The sequence below is a fragment of the Drosophila biarmipes genome, unplaced genomic scaffold (assembly GCF_025231255.1).
Source record: "Drosophila biarmipes strain raj3 unplaced genomic scaffold, RU_DBia_V1.1 ptg000019l, whole genome shotgun sequence".
Classification (NCBI taxonomy): domain Eukaryota; kingdom Metazoa; phylum Arthropoda; class Insecta; order Diptera; family Drosophilidae; genus Drosophila; species Drosophila biarmipes.
The window spans coordinates 2,913,521-2,934,264 of record NW_026114537.1 but is presented as its reverse complement, the minus strand read 5'-3'; the positions used below and the strand labels follow the sequence as shown (position 1 = coordinate 2,934,264).

At 37.2% G+C, this 20,744-nt stretch overlaps 1 protein-coding gene across 34 annotated transcripts in view; it reads right to left on the bottom strand.

The window, feature by feature from the left end:
- LOC108035858 (scavenger receptor class B member 1) overlaps positions 1-20,744 on the bottom strand; it is a 330,380-nt gene that overhangs the window by 248,613 nt on the left and 61,023 nt on the right. For all 34 annotated transcript variants that reach the window (XR_007765604.1, XR_007765603.1, XR_007765602.1 and 31 more), the window contains exon 2: positions 10,787-10,878. Coding sequence is in view for 9 of the 34 variants with exons in the window: in XM_050890329.1 (XP_050746286.1) it covers positions 10,787-10,878 (92 nt within the window). In the remaining 25 variants the exon portion in view is untranslated. The remainder of the gene's footprint in view (positions 1-10,786; positions 10,879-20,744) is intronic.

Genomic DNA, 20,744 nt, shown 5'->3' with positions numbered 1-20,744 from the left:
AAACAGAAAAGGCGAAATAAGTTGCATTTAATTACAAACAAAAGTGAATCGCTAAAAACAATTGAAAAGCAAACATCTGGTGCATGCATTTTTCAATACTAGTGAAGTAGAACCGACAACTCAGACAAGAAATTGGAGCTGCACTGACCAGCTCGAGCATTGAAACTGACGTGTGCTGCTGTGGAACTCCCATACGATGCATACATACATACATATCTGTACGGCCCTAGTGTTACTTTTTTTGTGTAACGTAATTTTTGTGTTATGTTTTTATGAACCGCCATCCAATATATATAAATGTATAAACCAATTATAGCATCTTCCAAAACCCAGGATTCAGATCGTCGAGATCTCATCGCACAGTATTGAAAAGGGGGTAAGTTTGTCGGAACAAAGTTCCCATTTTTATGAACATATACATATATATATATATACTCGTGCAAGATGATCACTACCCAGGTATTAGAAAGCATCATAGACAATCCACAGTTTAACTTAAGAATTCAATAGTTACTATCAAAAGCATACCTACCCATAACTGTAGATTATTTACAGAAATTATATTTTGAGACCTTTTTTAACTTTTTTCACCACTCATACATTTTTTACTTCATGTATATATATAATAGTTAACTTTACTACTTCAGCCACGAGTATCAGCCTTGTATTTGTATGTACACTTGCAAGAGCCCTGAGCGACGTTTTTAGCGGAAATAGTCAGCATTTTGCTGATTTTTGCACCTTACCGGTGGTAAATTCGTTATGCCCAGCTAATAAAATAATTGTCAAGTAAGTTGCATATGCTTTAGCCCACACTTTATTTTTCATCCACGGCATACGCCAACATACATGATTATTCAATAAATTTATAATGTGAAAAGGAAGTCGAAACCGTGGTGTGCTAGAACTTTAACAAGGGGCGTGTGCTGATCCAAGAAGTGGAGTAGGTTAATAACAATGACATTACTTTCGGCGTACGACCTTGAATATAGCACACGAATGTTGGAAGGGTTGTGTGGACTGACGACAGACGAACTTTACCCACTAATATTATTTTCCAAGCACTTTAAATAATTATTTTTGTAATGTTGGAGAGGAAGGAGGCTTACCAAGATCCATAATTGGTGTCTGAACATCAGACGCCTCTCCCTCGGCCCAAGTCCTTTTCAGGACATATGCCCACGTTACACCTCAAAGCGCACCGTTTAGGCGAGTGAGAGTAGGACCTTTACATATTTTATTTTTGTATGTAAATACAAATGTGGACCGCCCTAATGTAGATATCTACTTACTTACTTACTTACTTTTTATTTTTAGTATAATGCTCATATGGAAATACATTAACTACATATAACTTACCTGTGAAAATATTGTATCTAAAACTGGTGGTAGATAAAACAAAATTTTTCAAAACACAAGGCACACTTTTCACTTTTTTCTAATTTAAGATGCAACTTTTCCCTTTTTAAGTTTTCCTTTGCGTATCAAGTGTACTGTTTCAAACAAAACCGATCGTAAAAATACGGGAATCGGCAACCTTTGGGTTTAAATATTATTTTTTTACATTCCCAGTAAAATACGCCTGCATGTGCTATATTGAAATACACCTAGATGGCACCGCAATAGAACGCAATCGTCCGGGTTTGATCAAATTTAAATCGAAATTCAAAACTAATTTGGAAATGTTATTTCCAAACGTAGGAGGTTATATGTTAAGAAACACCGAAGGTATAATTTTTATACCCTTGCAGAGGGTATAATAATTTGAAGTTTTCAACGCAGTGAAGGAAACGTTTCCGATCCCATAGAGCATATATATTCTTGATCAGCGTCACTAGACGAGTCGATCTAGCCATGTCCGTCTGTCCGTCCGTTTCTACGCAAAATAGGTTCTCAGTTATAAAGCTATCGAACTGAAAGTTTCCCAAAAGTCTTTTTTATATTGCAGGTAGTATATAAGTCGGAACCAGCCGGATCGGATATATATATTTTAAAGCTGCCATAGGAACTTTCGGGGTAAAAATTAAAAAAATTATATCTTTGGTTTTTTTTATTGGTTTTAAACTTCGAATTAAATTTTATAAAAATCGGACGACTATATAGGAAACGTCTCCTTCACTGCTTTCCAAACTTCTGTCTAAAATCATTATACCCTCTGCAAGGGTATAAAGAAAACAATAAAGAACGCTATAGTCGAGTGTCTCGACTATCAGATACTCGTTACTCAGCATAAGGGAGCAAAAAGGAAGAGGAAATATATAAGCAGCAAACCCATATTTTAGAGCGCCTACGGCTACTTCTGTGGGCATTATGTGGGCGGCAGACAGCGTTTAAACCGTTTGTGAGCGTTAGAATGGGCGTGACACATTTTAGGTCAGTCGATAGGTATTGATGATACAAACACAATTCAGTTAAAATTTTAATAATATCATAAAAACTGTAGGCTCTACAGATTTTCGGATGGTGAGAGTTAGAATGGGCGTGGCACCCCGTTAAATCAAACTTGTGCTGCTCAGGAATCTGCATGCCATGTCTGACTGTTCTAGATCTTATAGTTTCCGAAATCTCACCGTTCATACGGACAGACAGACGGACATGTCTAGATGGACTCGGGTAGTATTGCTGATCAAGATTATATTTACTTTATGGGGTCGGAAAAGCTTCGTTTAACCCGTTACATACTTTCCGACAAATCTAATATACCCTTTTACTCCACGAGTAACGGGTATAAAAAAGGAATGGCCAAATATTTTACTAATAAAAGAAAATTCTCACGTTTTTGGCGTAGATACAAAATACAATAAATCACAAAATCCATAGGACTTGCATCAATAGACAGATATAAGTCCATATAACTATCACAAAGTTAAACCAAAGTTTGTATTAAATTTTTTAGAGTAGTGAAACTATTTTATTTCCATATAATTTTATGTGCAAATACCATCATTTCAAAATACACTATGTTTTTCAACTTAGATTCACATATTAGTGTAAGTAGTGAAAATGTGAATCGATTTCGGTTATAATTAATAACACTCCAAAATCAAGGGAAAGAAAGGTTCGAGAGCAACTTAACAAAAAAATTTCCATTAAATTTTAAGCAACAATTATTGAAATTATGTTTAAAGTATATTGACTTTTTCGGCCTTGAAAGTGAACTAAGAAGTTCAAGTTAACAATTAAGTTCTTTCGATCCCTAAAGCTATTATTTTTAGATTTTATTTATTTTTAAAATGAATAAAATATTTAATTATTAATTAAGAAAGAAAGTTAACTTCGGCAAGCCGAGGTTTGTATACCCTTGCAGTTATAAGAAATAATCAATACAGTTATACAATCAATACGGCTAAATGATATACAGCTATATGTTAAAGTCGTACAATTTTGATAAAAATTTAATTCGAAATTCAGAACTTATTAAAAAATGTTATTTCCAAGCTGAGAAGGTTATATGTCAAAAAACACCAAAGCTATAATTTGTTATATATTATTTTCAACCAATTTTTCGATTCTTCCTATGACAACTATATGATATAGTCATCCAATTTTGATAAAATTTAATTCGAAACTCAGAAATAATTTAAAAATGTTATTTCCAAGCTTAGAAGGTGATATGTTAAAAAACAACGAAGATATAATTTTTCAATATTATTTTACCACTAATTTTCCGATCGTTACTATGGCAGCTATATGATATAGTCTTCCAATTTTAATAAAAATTTAATTCGAAATTTAGAACTGATCAAAAAATGTTATTTCCAAGCTTAAAAAGTTATATGTTAAAAAACACCGAAGATATATTTTTTTAAAATTTTTTTTCCCAATAGTTCCTATGGGACCTATAACATATAGTTGTCCGATCCGGCTAGTTCCGACTTATATACTACCTGCAATAGAAAGAAGACTTTTGGGAAAGTTTCAGCCCGTTAGCTTCAAAACTAAGAGAGTAGTTTGCGTAGAAACGGACGGACAGACGGACATGGCTAGATCGACTCGTCTTGTGACGCTGATCAAGAATATATATACTTTATGGGGTCGGAAACGTCTCCTTCACTGCGTTGCAAAATTCTGACTAAAATTATTATACCCTCTGCAAGGGTATAAAAAAGGAGTATTTATTCCATATCCCGATCCAGCCGAGTCGATCGAGTCATGTCCGTCTGACCGCCTGTACGTCCGACCGTCTGTCCCTATGAGCGCTGATATCTCGGGAACTTAAAAGCAACAATTTTAGGATATAGCGTGGAGGTTCTTTGGCATACGCATGCTTTTTTAGCAGGGTTGTACCCCTATTCTAACGTCCACAAACGACTAAACACTAAAATACAGGGTGAACGGCATTGTCTTGATCTTGTCCATTAGACCTTCTAGGCAGACTCTATCAAATGCTTGAGATACATCTAAAAATATGACAGTAGGATAATTTCGTTTTTCAAACGCGTTCTGATTATCCAGTCGACCTGCTCAATTGTTCCGAGCTTTTCACGAAATGCAAATTGATGTGACAGGATTCCTTCCTGGAGTCTTATATGTGTTTATCCGAATCAATACGCTTTTTTCAAACACTTTGGATAAAAATGAAATTAAGCTTATAGGTGATAGTGCAAACGGCGTAATATGGGAGCTCCAAGATCATTTTAAGAGTATTGTGGACGCAGCGCGGGGATTTTTTCGGATTCATTTGATTTTTGATGACGCTAACCATTTCGTTTGGGCGAAATTCAATTGGCTCATGTTGAAGCTGAGGCTCATATGGTAAAGTGGGCAAAGTAAACGCACTAGTGGCAGGATTTGGTTGGCTCTATCTGCATCGCTGCGCGCCAAGCTTCCTGTGGGATTTCTTATAGGCATCACGGTTTCTTTTGGTGAGCTCAGAGTTGGGTGAGCTCTCCATAGTGAGTGTTTTGTACCAGAAGTTTCTTCTTCTTGCTATAGAGCTTTAGTAAGTCAACGTGAGGCATTTCTTAAGCTTTGCTTAGTGTAATCTGTGTAATTGCCACTTTGGACGTACGCGTCGCTTTTCATGGACGAGCTGTTCGATTTGTAGATTTGTCTCCTTTTGATTTTATTGTAAGTTTATAGTTTGAGGGGTTGAAGCTCGAGCTGCAGAGACGAGTACAGACCCCAGTGAATTAACAAAGCTGTCTACGTCGGCTTTATCGTTGAAATGAAGACTAAGCTCAATGTGTGAGTTAATATACTTTCTGTACTTAACAAAATTTGTTTTCGGTGAGGTCAAAAAGTAGAATAAACAGGATAGGCGAGTGATTAGATGAAAGATTCGAAAAGCATTCGGCGCTAATCATATTTTTAGGAATGTTTAAGGGAATAACCTTCGGGCTCTCTAGGAATGCGATGCGCAGTTTTTTTAGAACTATTGTGGCCATGTTGCATATATCGAACCAATTTGATTCTGATTCAAGTATAATTTCCACCAAGTTACAAGCGGCTAGCGTCCTCCCAACCCTTATGCTCAGATCTCGACGTTCCTTTTCAAATCTCGGACAGACAAAAAATACGTGCTCTGCGTCTTCATTATCCGACTCGCAGAGTGGGCAGTGCGGATAACGTTCATGCGAGTTGTCTGCACCTTTTCTGGACGGATTCGACAGTTGCAACCCCTGTGCTACCTGCGCGGATACCAGCTGACTCTACTGCTAGCAGGTCCATCGGTATAACTCCTGATATTATGCGGAACAGCAAACCCTCAGGGCACAAAGTCTCTGCTCGGAGACGTCCTCCTGCAAATAACTCCCATTTTTTGTGTCTCGGGCCCATATGGGAGCAGCGTACATTAGCGTCGATCTGACAACGCTAACCAGTAATCTACGTCCTAGTTGCCTCCGTCCCCGAGTGGTCACCATAATTCGCGAAATTGCCGCGGTTCTGCCTGCCTTGTCACTAGCGTACGCTAGATGCTCTTTGAATGAAAGCCGGTGATCGATCATGACACCCAAGTATTTTAGGCTCAGGCGAGATTTTATGGCGGCTTCTCCAATTTTGCTAGTGGCCGTCTCCACTTTCTGCCTGCTACTTATCAGGATTGCTTCAGTCTTATGCGCTGCCAAGGCGATACCCTTAGAGTCGAGCCATGCGCATTCTCGATTCCCAGCTGTGTTACAGATTCATTCCGCGCCTGGGGTTTCTTTGCCGTAACTACTATGGCAAGGTCATCCGCGAAACCAATGAGTCGTGCCCCTTCGGGCATCGTGATCCTAAGGATCTCGTCGTACATGACATTTCACAACAAAGGGCCTAGGACTGATCCTTGGGGGACTCCGTCATTGACCCTGTGAGTCGATTGTTCGGATTCAGATTGTTCCTGCTAATCTGGCGCCTTGGGCTTCCGCAGCTCCATATTGCCGATTTTTTGCTAATTTTCTAGACATTCTCCGCAGTTCCACATCAAACTGTGACTTAACCGCACATGTGCCATCCGTTTTGTCCGTGGTCTCGTCGATGTCCTTCACCTCGATCAGCGTTGTCTCAGTCAGCGCTCTGACGTCGACATTGCTGCCCAGGCTTGACCTAGGTCCTCCAGCTGCGGATCTGCCTTTAGCTTTTTAAGGATATCCGCGTAGGACCAGTGGAGGTTGCGTCATTGCGTGGCGGATGCACTTTGGGCTTCCTTGCCTTCTGTTCCACTTTTTCACTCCTGTGAACGTTTTTTGGGCTTTCCGGTGCTCTCGGTCGCAGCGTGTTTGCCCCTATTTCCCCCTTGGCTAGCTTCGCTTGCTGGCGCCTTATGCATCGCCTTTTTTGCTGGCATGGCTAGCGCCTTTTCCCAGTTTCTTGCCCCCTGAGCCGCTTGCTATTGCCGCTCGCGAGCACTTCTGCGCAGCTTTTTTTAGCAGTCACCTTAGCTCTTTCCTATTCTTCGAGTAAGCCTTGCACAGCCGAGAGAACTTCTCTCTGGAGAGAAAGGGTTTGTGATGAAGCGCTTTCCATCCATTATCTTCTTCAGCTCCTTGGCCTTCGATCCCAGGTCAGTGAGCTGTTTCAGCACATCAGCAGCACATCAGCAGCCTTTGTCTACTGTTTTGGGGCGAACCAGGCTGCTTGCCACTGCCCTCTGCCCTTTTTTCTGGCGATCTCGCCATTACGTTACAGTCGAGTAGACTGGACAGTGGCGTATGGAAACTGTCTGCATTAGCCGGCGCCGCCAGCCCTTTGCTTGCCGGCGTACCACCGCCCACCACAAGCCCAACTCCTAGGCTTGCGCCAGGGGGTTGTGCTCCCGGTCTCTTACCCACCATATCCCCGCCTGGGGAATTCACCGGTACTGCATGAAGTTTGGGACTTTACCCGCAGTGACCTAATTCTCTTCGATCGGACTTTTCTCAATTATTTAATAGAAAAGGAATAAATCTTAGTGATAAGGCTTACATTTTTTTATTTATAATTTTAAAACGAACAAGAATCGGCAGGGTGTTCCTACGTGCTACGGCTCGCACTTATGTGATTGGATTGCACCCTGTCAGCAGCTTGCTCCTATAGCTGATGATCAGCTGGTCGCGCAAGCGCTTTTTACCACTGATTTAGTGCTTACGAAACAAAAAGCGCAAGTGGAAAACTTGGCAACAACTAAACAAACAACGAGGGGAAATTAGAAAGAGGTACGCGTCCAGATGCTCCAGGCCGGATAGCCGGCAGTACTTTTGGGCTTAGCGATTTAAAAACGCGACCGCACATTCTGCTTTCACAACTCTCTCTCCCAGAGTGTGTGCTTGGCATTGTAGTCTCCTGCAGCTATGAAGTGGTCTCCTAGTGAGCTGAAAAACTGCATAAACTCATCTTCAGCTATAGTGATACGAGGGGGGCAGTATTTAGTTGTATATTTATAGATGTGGCCTTTGGGTAGATTTTAACAAAATTGTTATGATAGTCCTGCTTATTACGTCTTCTGATTAGAATTCCAGTCCCACCGTGTGCTTTACCATTTGTTTGTAAGGTCTGTTTCTGAAAGTAGCTTACGCCGATTTGATTGTCGAGTAGGAATTGAGCTTAATCAAGTTTAAGCTGCGAAACGCCGTTTTTGAATTTGAATCAATAGATTTTGGTATCGCATTAAATCTTGCATAATTGTGCGCATAAACGACATAAATTCCGTTAGGCTTTGGTGTAGGCTGCATATCATAGCTTCTAAGTTGCTTGCAATTGATGCTGCACGTATGTCAAATTTTTGTCAGAGTTCCTCTCTGGTGGAAGCGGCCTTTCATAACCTCCTTATAAACTGGGCAACTTCTATAGTTAGCAGTGTGATTGCCACCGGAGTTGCCGGAATTTTTCGAGTTGCAGTCATTGCTCGCTGGCAATGTGAAACACACCGGGCCCAGTTTACAGTATGACCTGGGTGTGCAAAGGAAACTACTACATATAAACGAAGAAATGAAAATTAAAATGATACACTCGCAAGGTATCGCATAACTAAAGGAATTGGATACCAAGTCTTTAAGTCTTAAGCACACTGGTGTGGGAGAAAATGAGGTGAAAGTGTAAGAGTTAAAATTTTGAAAATTGTATCTGTTGGGAGCCGTAGGGATAAAAATCGGATCCTCAGTTCAAAAGTAATACGCAAAACAAGATTTTCGGAGTTCTTTCAAATTGAAAATGTTATCTTGTTTGTCAGTTTGTAGCAAAACGTTATTTTAGAGTCCATAAAATTGTAAACGATGTTGAACAACTCAATGCAAGAAACATTTATTTATACCTTTAAAAATCAAAAGTTCTGATATCAACTTCTGTGATGAAAATGTAATATAGGTCTTATCTATTAATAAATAACAACTGTATAAAGTGTATTTATTGAGTAGATTATATATTACATAAATACATAGAAGTTGATATCAGAACTTTTAATTGTTAAAGATGCGGTCGTCACTATATTTTTACCTCGATAAGAGGTGTTTTTCTTTGAGTGTATATAAGGTTCATTTCGTATTTCTTTAGGGGCTTATTTTTTGGTTCGAACCTTAAAAGTGGCTGCGGCTTTTTATCCTGTTGAGTATATTGAAAACTGTCTTAGCATTAAACCCCTTTTCTTGTAGCGCCATTGTTATCTGTGCAGGCGTTACGTCGGACTCTATGCCCTTAAGTGCGACTTGCAGGCCCTTGCTGCACTTTGATACGAGTAAACTTATTTTTATTCTCGGTAAGCTATTTCGATAATACTCTGTAATTATCTTCAGACTTCATTTGGAGTCCCTTTACAAAGGGTATTATGTGGAAGTTATCCTTGCCAATAAGCTCAATAATTTTTTGACAAGAACATTGGAACTTTTTTCTCGTATAAAAATAGGAGGAGGCTTTGGCCGCCTCACCCTAGCATCCGTCCGCCAAGACTTTAAATCGGTTTGAGTTCATGGGCGTTTCTATTGGAGCTATACTAGCATTGATGCGGGCTATTTTGCGTTGATAATTTAGGGGACTTTTTGACTGGCAATAGCGATCCATATCAATCTGCACAGCCAGCTTAATTTGTTCATTGTTTTTGTTCTATTATTCGGGCAGCTGATGATGTCGTTATACGCGCTGTCAAAACAGTGGCGGTTATTGTTGCTGTTACTGTTGACGTTGTCAAAGAAACTGCGGTGCTAGTTACTGTGCTCTTAGGCTGCAGAGATATCGGTGCTAGCGAGGGGGGCAAGAACGCGTTCTATTGCTCTCTACGTTTAAGAATTCGGTCAATTTGGGGGTAATTGATCCCGCTTGATCAGACCTTGCATTATTTTTGTTTTTTTAAAAGAGAAGTTCGCGTTGTTTCTTTGAACTGAAAGCCGTCTCTCGTCTTGCTTACGTTGACGTTCTGTGCGAATGTCGTTTTGACTCATTGTAATCGAGGTTGTTCGATTTTAATGTGCTCAATGTCTTCGCAGAGATCGTCTTTTCGCGATATTGTAGATTTAATAAACCAATCACTGCATTTTTATGATTTTATTAAATACTTTTTTCCGGAGGTCAATAAATACATGTATGCATGCGACAAAGTTTAATTACTTTGTAAAAAATAAAAAAATTTGTTTTAATTTCGGCCGAACTTGGTAGTTATGAAACGATTTGGGAAGACTTTTTGGCGAAATTGTCACAATGAACGAGGTCTTTTTTGCAAGAAATAAAAATAATGCACTTGATTGCTGATAATGACATTGACATGAAATTTGGTCAAGATGTCATTAACCTTCCTGCAGCTCAAAAATAAACTAAAGGAATTTTAAAACCTGAATAGTTTAATTCTTGTTTTTTGCCCACAGAAGTATGTACAAATCACAAATGTTATTCTTTGCCTTGAATGGATTTGTGTCATTGGATATGTTTTTTTAGTGATTATGTATGCAATAATTGTTTTAGTAACACACAAACTTTTAAAATTTGGAGTGCTTAAGCCAAGATTTGCTGAAGTTTTGCGCAATACCGAATTCGGTCTACGACAGGGGATTGATCTGTACGCAAAAAGGAAAAAAAGGACAGTATTGGACCAGGATAAAGATGGACCACTTACTTTTTCAAATTGTGAAAATGTTGGGAGTTTTTTAGTAATGCCGTCATATTTAGAGCGTGCTTCAGCAAAAACATTTTATATAAATCCAATGACATAAAGCACATAATTCTATATGTGGTTATTCATCGGTTTTTCGTATTCTTAGCTGGAGGTGAGGGAACATAGTTTGTATGGGAATTTTAGTCAGAAGGATCCATCCAATTATCATGAAAACTAGAAATGGTTTTTGGTAAATTTTCTTTTTTTACCTGTTTGACGGGTGCTAAATAACTATTGGCATGGACTTACCCATTTAAATATTAAGTTGTATGGATCAAAAACTTTCACAAGGGTAGCCGTTGCTATAGCCAAAAAACCGATCGCTAGTAGCAGAAATGCACCTGGAAATAAGTTAAAAGTTTTATGAGCATTTAGTTCGTTTTAATTGATTATCTTAATTATAGTAAAATATGTAAGGTCCGCAAAATAATAAAATTCAAATAAAACCGAGTGCGCCGCAGAAATCGCATATGTTAAGGAGCTGTAAGTCATTTTCGACAATTTCTGCAGCATACTTATAAACAACTTCACACTGCAATCTTCTCAATCAGTTACCTTTATTTAATTGGATATATTTAATTTGAATCTTTTGCAGGCATTAATTTTAAGCCTCCGCAAAATAAAAGCAAATAGCAGCCCATAATGAATTTCTTTCAACCCATCTTCCGCAGCTTATTAACAATCTCAGCCCACATAAAATAAACATAAACATCAGATGATCCCAATTTCGGAGCGAGACCAATTTTACAGAATAAACACCTTATTGAATTTCCTTAACTAATTAAGAAGTGGATCCCACATTTTCTGTCTCTCTCTAGAATCTTTTAATCTCTTTTAAAAATTGGCAATAATTTCATAAGCAGAGGTTTCTGATTTATCAAATGCAATGCCATACAGCGGGCAGACGCTTTTTATCGGTTATGTACTTAAAGTGGACCCAAGCAGTTAAGTGACTAGTGTTCAAGAAAAATGTAAAAAAGAACCACAATTTAATAAAAAAATGCATTACTCGAATTGCCTGCAGCAACAACAGCGTGAAATAAAAATCAAATTGAATTCGCCATCTAGTGATGCTAGTCAAGGATATATATACATTATTGGGACTGCAAGGGCATAAAAAACTTCTGATATCTGATATCAATTTTTAAGGATTGTTTTTCGATTTTGAATAATTCAGTAGAAAAGAAAGATACAAACACATACACAGAGACAATAAAAGATTTTCAAATCGCTAGGACTTAGACAATTATATAGAAAAGAATAGTATCTGCACGATTTCATGATACTATCGTTGACTACATAACCCGAGCTATCTTTGTCTGAACTACAGTCCGTAGTTTAAGAAAAAACTACAAAAATGGCCCAGACATTTAAGCTAGCGTCTTTACACTTACCTAAGTTTAGTGAAAAGTCTGAGAATCCACAGACGCTAAAAGTAATCACTAGAATAATGACCGATACCAACTGAGGCTACTATCTTGGAAACTATCGTGAAAATAACAATATAATGGTATATACATTAGGTAGGTTTATTAAACTTTCAATTGTTAAGCCGGTGGTAATCACTTGGTGTGAGATCCGGGCTATACGATTGAAAAAAAAAACCTATCATTCGAGCTCCCGGAGCATCTGGTGCGTCAACAAATATGTGTGTGCCCTGGCGTTGTCCTGATAGAAGTCAATTTGGCCTCTATTAATTAAAGATGGCGTCTTCTGCGTGAGTGCTGCCTTCAAGCGATAAAGTTGTTGGTAGTATAGATCCGAATTGAGCGTTTGGCCATAGGGATGATTCCCAATCCCACCAAGCACCAAGTCTATTCAGGCTTGGCCACCGTCTGGGACGCTTCACCACTTTTCGCGCGCCTTTAGTTGTCGTATAATTAATTTTTATAAGCCAAACTGATATTAAATCACTTGTACATAAATATATACAAAAAATTACACAAATCCAGATAGACAAAAAGATGAAATACAAGCTCAGGTCAACCAGGTCCGTTTCTGAATAAATCCGCGCAATATTACTAATATCTAAAAAATCATTACCCTACATAAAGAAAAATGGCTATTATTGAATATTATTATTAGCCAACTGTCTCAACTATCAGATACTGTTACCTGGCTTAAGAACTGTAGGCTTCACAATTTGAAGGGCTTTGTGAGCGTGTGAGTGGGCGCGGCACCCTGCTGAAACAAATATGCGCTGTTCAGGAAGCTCAGTTATCACCATACCAAATCAAAGTGTGTAGCATTTGTAACTTCCGAGATCTCTATTATGATTTCAGTCAGAAGTTTGCAACGCAGTGAAGGAGACATTTCCGACCTCATAAAGTACAAACATTCTTGATCAGCCGATCTAGCTGTGTCCGTCTATCCGTCTAGTCTCTCAATTTTAAAGCTATGGGGCTGGAACTTTATCATAAGTCTTCTTTCTTTTTCAGTAAGTAAATACGTCGAAACCAGCCGGATCAGACAACTATACCTTATAGCCCCAAAAAAAACCAGAAAAAAATGTTTTTAATTGTATCTTTGTTTTTTTTTAATTTAAAACTTCAAACGCTTGAAAATAACATTTTTTAACTAGTTCTGAATTTTAAATATAATTTTATCAAAATCGAACGACTATATTATATAGAAACGATCAAAAAATTGGTAAGAAAATAATATGAAACAAATTACAGCTTCGACGTTTTCTGACATATTATTTTATACTATCGGGAATATAATTTTTTATGTTTTTAAGAATTTCGAACTAAATTTAATATAAATCGTACGACTCCAACATATAGCTGTCAAGGAAACGTTCAGAGAAATAATGAAATAATTATTTAAAAAAAAATGTTAATATGTATTACTGAAGCTAGCAACAATTCTTATAAATTTAACATGGTGTTATTAACACTGATTTTTTTTATAAAACTGCAAGGAAATAAAAACTTCTGTTGCCGAAGTTAACTTTTTTTCTTGTTATAATAAATACACTGATTTTTTCAATAACTGCAAGGTTATACAAACTTCTGCTTTCCAAATTTAACTTTCTTTCATGTTATAAAAAATTTTAAAATGAGAAAGTAACAAGAATGAAACGGAACAGTGGGAAATCACCCATATTTGATACGGAAATCATTTTACAATAAAAACTGATCATGTCCACTTACATTTTTCAATGACAAATGAGAGCATTCGATTACCTCTTTTAAAACTTTAATTTAAAAAATGTACTTTACGGCACGATACCTAGGAGGCAAAAATATATTCGTAGCTGATACATTGTCCCAGATAGCAATATAGAAATTAAAAGACATTCAAAATAATGCCCTGAAAGTCATTCCGAGGTATCAAAGAAGAAATGCTTCTCAGCTTTATCAAAATCGTACAGCTGAACCTAAGGATATTGAATAGCAGCGTGTTTTTCACAAAGTGGAAGAACTAAAGAATCTTATATTAAGCTGTTTTACATCATATGAAATTTCCAGGGCATTCAAATAGGTTTTAAATACTCAGGAAAAAAGTTCAATGCTCAGGCAGTGTTCTGATCTGGAAAACGTAAACATCTTACATCTAAGGACATTGTATGCTCAGGTAGGAGGAGTGAATATGCAACTTCATGAACTCACTGGGCTTATTCAAAGCATTGCTTAGCCGTCATATGTGTTAATTTTGAGTTTTATTTCAAGAGCTATTTTGTTAAACCACATTGGAAATTTATAGGTTATCCTGTTTATAAAAAGCTCAAAAGTCTGCTAGGCCAACATATAATTGTAGCTCGAAATCCGGCAACCCGAAACCATGTTACATACTTATTACCTAATATCGCTCAGCCTCTAGGCTAGCAGGTCAACAAACCACTAATGATATAGTGCAGTTACAAACAATGAACCAGAGTCCAGAAATAACTGCCCAACATATGTCTGCAAATACATAATTTCCCAACGGTGTAAAGTCAATGCTGTTAACTATAACTAACACAATGGTAGTAACATAGCAAATGATGCAAGAACTTATGCGCTCTCAAAATCTCCTTCTGGAGCTTTTAATCAAACAAAAATCTGTTTATATGGTTGTCTTAAAAACAAAACAAAACACCTCTTAACGAAGTAACGATCGCGCACCATCACCTCGAATTGGGATCTCAAAAAACGGACTGGCTGATCTCTGATTCAATGATCAATAATAAAACTTATGCTTAATATTTGTCTCCAAAAATTGATAAAAATAATGACTCAAGAGAGTCGGAAAATAGGATATTGCAATTTGCCAATTAAATTGGTGTTTAGCCGGAAATTGGTGTTCACATTAGCGGAGTTAAGGGAAAGCTTTGTTAATTACCTTGGGGCTTGCTTTTGTGGAAATTTTCTTTACGGTAGCAAACTCAGGGCTCGCTTGGGACTCAAATGTTTACAATATCAGCTTGGATGTTTACAGCATCCGTTTGATGTGGACTGCGTGAAATTGATCTGGGTGGGAATAATTTGGAGGCCTGGTTGACAAAAATAGCTGATCACGAATTTATCTCGGGTCTGTCAAAGTTATCTGGAAATTAGCTCGGTTCAAAGTTGTTTATAAATTGGGTAAGATCCCCTAAATAATCTGACATATAAGTTGCATATAAGCACTAAAATACTTTTCTTACTGAAGAGAAATGGGTTGCTTTTTTTATCGCGTAATATCTTCCAGACCGTAATTTTTATGACAAAAGGTGTTATGTATCAAAAATTAAATAAAATGTTATAGATTTAAAATTTAAAAGTGGTTTTAAAAAAACCTTTTTGTCATTACTCTAAATCTATTATATTCAAACAATTTTACTATCGGAAGAGTATTTAGCTTAAATTATCTTTTGAGAGACATGTGCACGTCTCCGTAGCATTAGTTTAAATTTTAAATCTAGCTTTTTTTTGGATTTTCCGCTAAGGTCGCGGGATTTTTCCAAAAGTCGCAGAATAAACGTTAATTATAGGGTTCCGAAAACCCTAAAACTAAGATAGGATGCATACAAACCCACAAATGGAAAAACATTTTTATTACCCTTGAACGGCATTGAACATTCGATGCGTATTCTAAGTAAGAAAAAAAATAGGTTGAAAGCCGGACGTATATATCCCAACCATATTCAGCATATTAAATTTTCTAAATTTTCACTTTTAGACTTTCGCCACTACGTGTACTACCGTCCACAGTAATATGATTCTGGAACGCAAATGTCATTTCACAGTAAAACTACGTGCAGTTTCTGAATCAAAATGATATTGACGCTTTGCTTATGTATATCAGAGACTCATCTAAGAAAAACTATTTCCATCTTAATGGCTATATCTTCTATGAAACAATCTATCCTCATGGCATGCTCATGGAGGTAGTGGCATATTGATCAAGTAACGTTACCATTTTAATCAAACAAAAATCTGTTTATATGGTTAACTTAAAAATATGATTCTGGCATTTCACAGTACAACTACGTACTATCGCAGTTTCTAGATCCACATGATATTTTCAACTTAATGGCTATACCTTCTTGGAAATGTCAGTATGAGTTGCCATAATTTCCTACAGCCTATATTTAAGCTACATCAATTTACGTTTATATCAAAAGCGGCTTATGAGCCCCTTTTTTGTAGCTATGCTTGTTAGCCAGCTGGCCCTGTTTGTGAGATCTTCTGCGTGTAGTGCATTCTTCAGCTGCGTGTTGATAACATTATTTAGCGCTTTTGAGCATTTGTTTTTTGTAACGGAACAGCATTTTGGGATTTACTCCTAATGACATGACTATATGAATTAAGATTTGTCATTGCCGAGCGAGAAAAGAGATTCCTTAGTACTAGCGGCGCCTGCATTATATGTAAATTGTTTGTAAAAGTCTACGGACGATCCCTTTTTTTGCAGTTTACCCACTCCTATAGCATTTACAGGAAAAGTAATGATGCAGTTGTGTTTCAAACACAACTAAAGCCAAAATGTTAAGTGTTTTTTAAAAACTTTACCTTACCCAAATACTTTTGAGTTGCATTTCGGGCACCAATTGTAATCCGCTCCTTTATCTAGTGCACATACTACATAAATACTTAATTATTAATATTAATTATTAATTCTAGTTTAGCTTGCTCCACGCGCGTCAAGACCAGTTAGTCGCCATGTATGATGACTTGAAGATTTGACAATCTCAGAGATCGGTAGCGACTTGCGAAGGTTTGAGTCTATTGCAGTTTTCAAGCTTTGCAGCCGCCTCCGCATGCATCGTCGCGGTTGTCATTTAAATCGTATTTCAACTGTTTAACTTTTTGCCTAATACTAACGGAGGAGAAAATTCTGACTCGCTTGGTGCAATCGGTACGTTGTCTGTACAGTAAATTTTTGTGCTTCAAAATTGTCAATTTGCTGTTATTTTACTTTAGTCTTTGCTTTTTTAATGATAATTTTATCTGTATTTTGAATGTCTTATTTTACATTTGTGTGTTTCGCTGTTTTACTGTCCGCTCTCATAACTGTTTGACAAACATTTTCACCGTCTTTTATCGCTCCCATTGACCTATTCTCTTATTATGATCCTTCACGACAGCGTTTTCAGCTTTTAAAAGTTCAGTTGCCAGTTATAAAACATTCTCGGTTATATAATCATCTAAGCCCTCAGTTTTATAATATACCAAGACGATGCGCAACGACAAGTCCTAGGAAACACTCATTTGGTTAAACACTCATAATTTCAGAGTTCTTTATTTAAGTCCCAAGCTTGTGTAAAATTTCTACCCAAAACCGCATTATGTGTCGTAGACTCATTGCCAAAAATTATTTGATTTAAGTTACATTTTATTTTTTTTTTCTAATACGAAACTTAAAATTGCCCGGGCTTCCAATTATGTTAATTCTATTTTTTAAATTTCACTAGACTACAAAGATATTTTGAGTAATAAAATTGGACTGACAGAGTCAGTAATGTATGCTATAACAATAGGAAATTTTGTTGGCAATGAAAGGGAAGTGTTTTGGCGATTCTAGACCTTCTTAATGGCTATATCTTCTATGAAACAACCTATCCTCATGGCATGCTCATGGAGGTAGTGGCATATTGATCAAGTAACGTTACCATTTTAATCAAACAAAAATCTGTTTATATGGTTAACTTAAAAATATGATTCTGGCATTTCACAGTACAACTACGTACTATCGCAGTTTCTAGATCCACATGATATTTTCAACTTAATGGCTATACCTTCTTGGAAATGTCAGTATGAGTTGCCATAATTTCCTACAGCCTATATTTAAGCTACATCAATTTTCGTTTATATCAAAAGCGGCTTATGAGCCCCTTTTTTGTAGCTATGCTTGTTAGCCAGCTGGCCCTGTTTGTGAGATCTTCTGCGTGTAGTGCATTCTTCATCTGCGTGTTGATAACATTATTTAGCGCTTTTGAGCATTTGTTTTTTGTAACGGAACAGCATTTTGGGATTTACTCCTAATGACATGACTATATGAATTAAGATTTGTCATTGCCGAGCGAGAAAAGAGATTCCTTACTACTAGCGGCGCCTGCATTATATGTAAATTGTTTGTAAAAGTCTACGGACGATCCCTTTTTTTGCAGTTTACCCACTCCTATAGCATTTACAGGAAAAGTAATGATGCAGTTGTGTTTCAAACACAACTAAAGCCAAAATGTTAAGTGTTTTTTAAAAACTTTACCTTACCCAAATACTTTTGAGTTGCATTTCGGGCACCAATTGTTATCCGCTCCTTTATCTAGTGCACATACTACATAAATACTTAATTATTAATATTAATTATTAATTCTAGTTTAGCTTGCTCCACGCGCGTCAAGACCAGTTAGTCGCCATGTATGATGACTTGAAGATTTGACAATCTCAGAGATCGGTAGCGACTTGCGAAGGTTTGAGTCTATTGCAGTTTTCAAGCTTTGCAGCCGCCTCCGCATGCATCGTCGCGGTTGTCATTTAAATCGTATTTCAACTGTTTAACTTTTTGCCTAATACTAACGGAGGAGAAAATTCTGACTCGCTTGGTGCAATCGGTACGTTGTCTGTACAGTAAATTTTTGTGCTTCAAAATTGTCAATTTGCTGTTATTTTACTTTAGTCTTTGCTTTTTTAATGATAATTTTATCTGTATTTTGAATGTCTTATTTTACATTTGTGTGTTTCGCTGTTTTACTGTCCGCTCTCATAACTGTTTGACAAACATTTTCACCGTCTTTTATCGCTCCCATTGACCTATTCTCTTATTATGATCCTTCACGACAGCGTTTTCAGCTTTTAAAAGTTCAGTTGCCAGTTATAAAACATTCTCGGTTATATAATCATCTAAGCCCTCAGTTTTATAATATACCAAGACGATGCGCAGCGACAAGTCCTAGGAAACACTCATTTGGTTAAACACTCATAATTTCAGAGTTCTTTATTTAAGTCCCAAGCTTGTGTAAAATTTCTACCCAAAACCGCATTATGTGTCGTAGACTCATTGCCAAAAATTATTTGATTTAAGTTACATTTTATTTTTTTTTTCTAATACGAAACTTAAAATTGCCCGGGCTTCCAATTATGTTAATTCTATTTTTTAAATTTCACTAGACTACAAAGATATTTTGAGTAATAAAATTGGACTGACAGAGTCAGTAATGTATGCTATAACAATAGGAAATTTTGTTGGCAATGAAAGGGAAGTGTTTTGGCGATTCTAAACCTTCGATTACCACTGACTATCGTCGTTGCATACCACCAGAGAAGGGGATGCTGTGGCTAATTTGCTCATACTGCTCAGACTGTTAGCTTTTTTCGGATGCGCCAGCCAGTCGTGCCAGACGTTCGGTGCTCGCGATCTGCGAACCGTGAAGACTTACAAAAACAACGTCACTGACTTTTGGCGCAGGTAGCAAGCACATCGCCGCGATCTCGAGTTTGCAACAAGACAACCCAAGCGACCGAACTCGCACATCATACCAAAAATAAGAACAATTTTAAAGGAACCTTCGCGGCTGATGTTGACTTTTTCACTACTGAAAAACGTTTGGATTTCTTTTGCAGTCGTTTTTCTTATGCGGACATAAATGTACACACATTCTGTGTGGCTGGGGGTTGCCTTTTTTTTTTTCTGGCCGAGCTGCTACTCAAACCGTTAGATGCCGTGCCCGTCTCTGCTCAACACAGTTGTCAGCATCGATAATCGTTTTTCATCATTGTTCATATCAGTTTTTCCATCATTGCTTTGTATTTTTCCGCCTACTGCTTCCAATAAGTTTTTAACTTATACTTCATGTTTGAATTCCTCGTTGCCCACTGCTTGCTTGCAGTTTTAAGCCTTGTTTGGTAACTGCTTTCGACGCGGATTTTGTCGCACAAGAATGGTGCTGCTATTAAGCGCGTATTTTTTGTAGGGAAAATACTCCTTCGGATACAGCCTGCTTGACTTGACTATCAAAATTAATATTAATAGACCTTACGCATTGCGCATTGTTCTCAAATTGTATATTGTGCTCTGGCGTTGCATTTAACTCAGCGGTATATTGCATTGTCGCTTCTTTCCCAAACAGATATCAGCAAAGGGAGTGAGATTTTTGCAATGGATCTGTGAAGTGTTGGGTCGTGCTTAATCACGCGCTTAATCAAATTATGAGGTGTTCCCTCAACTATTTTACACTTGTACACAGTGAAAACGGTATGATTCCGCTACAAATTTGGGTCCCACTTCTGCTTGGAATAGCTTATCACCGAATGCTTATATAAGCTATTCCAAAAAATTTCCTGGCGACTCAACACAATCACTATATTCACCACACTGCCTACAGGTTTACAATTTATTTTTTTTCTTGGAAGCTGATGCACTTTGGTCAGTACAAACAAGTGTCCCTTACGACACCAAGCAATGCTTGTTAAGCGCAGAGCTCATTAACCGAGCCCATTAACTGAAATCGAGGTCAAAGAAAAAGACAATATAAAAATAGACAATTCAAAATACGGGTCAAAATACGCAAAGACAAGATAGAGTAAAATTAATTAGTTTCTAAATAGGTTATTTTTATTGATTTAAGGATAGGCAGTAAGTCGGTAATAGATATTAGGTAATATTGTCTATTATAATAATAAAAAAATTGCAAAGTACTCTAAAAGAATCATGTATTAAATAATTGGATATACAATGTTTTAATACTAGCGGAACATAGTTTCTAGTGTTTCTATTTGGCACAGGCGACCAAGTAACTCGG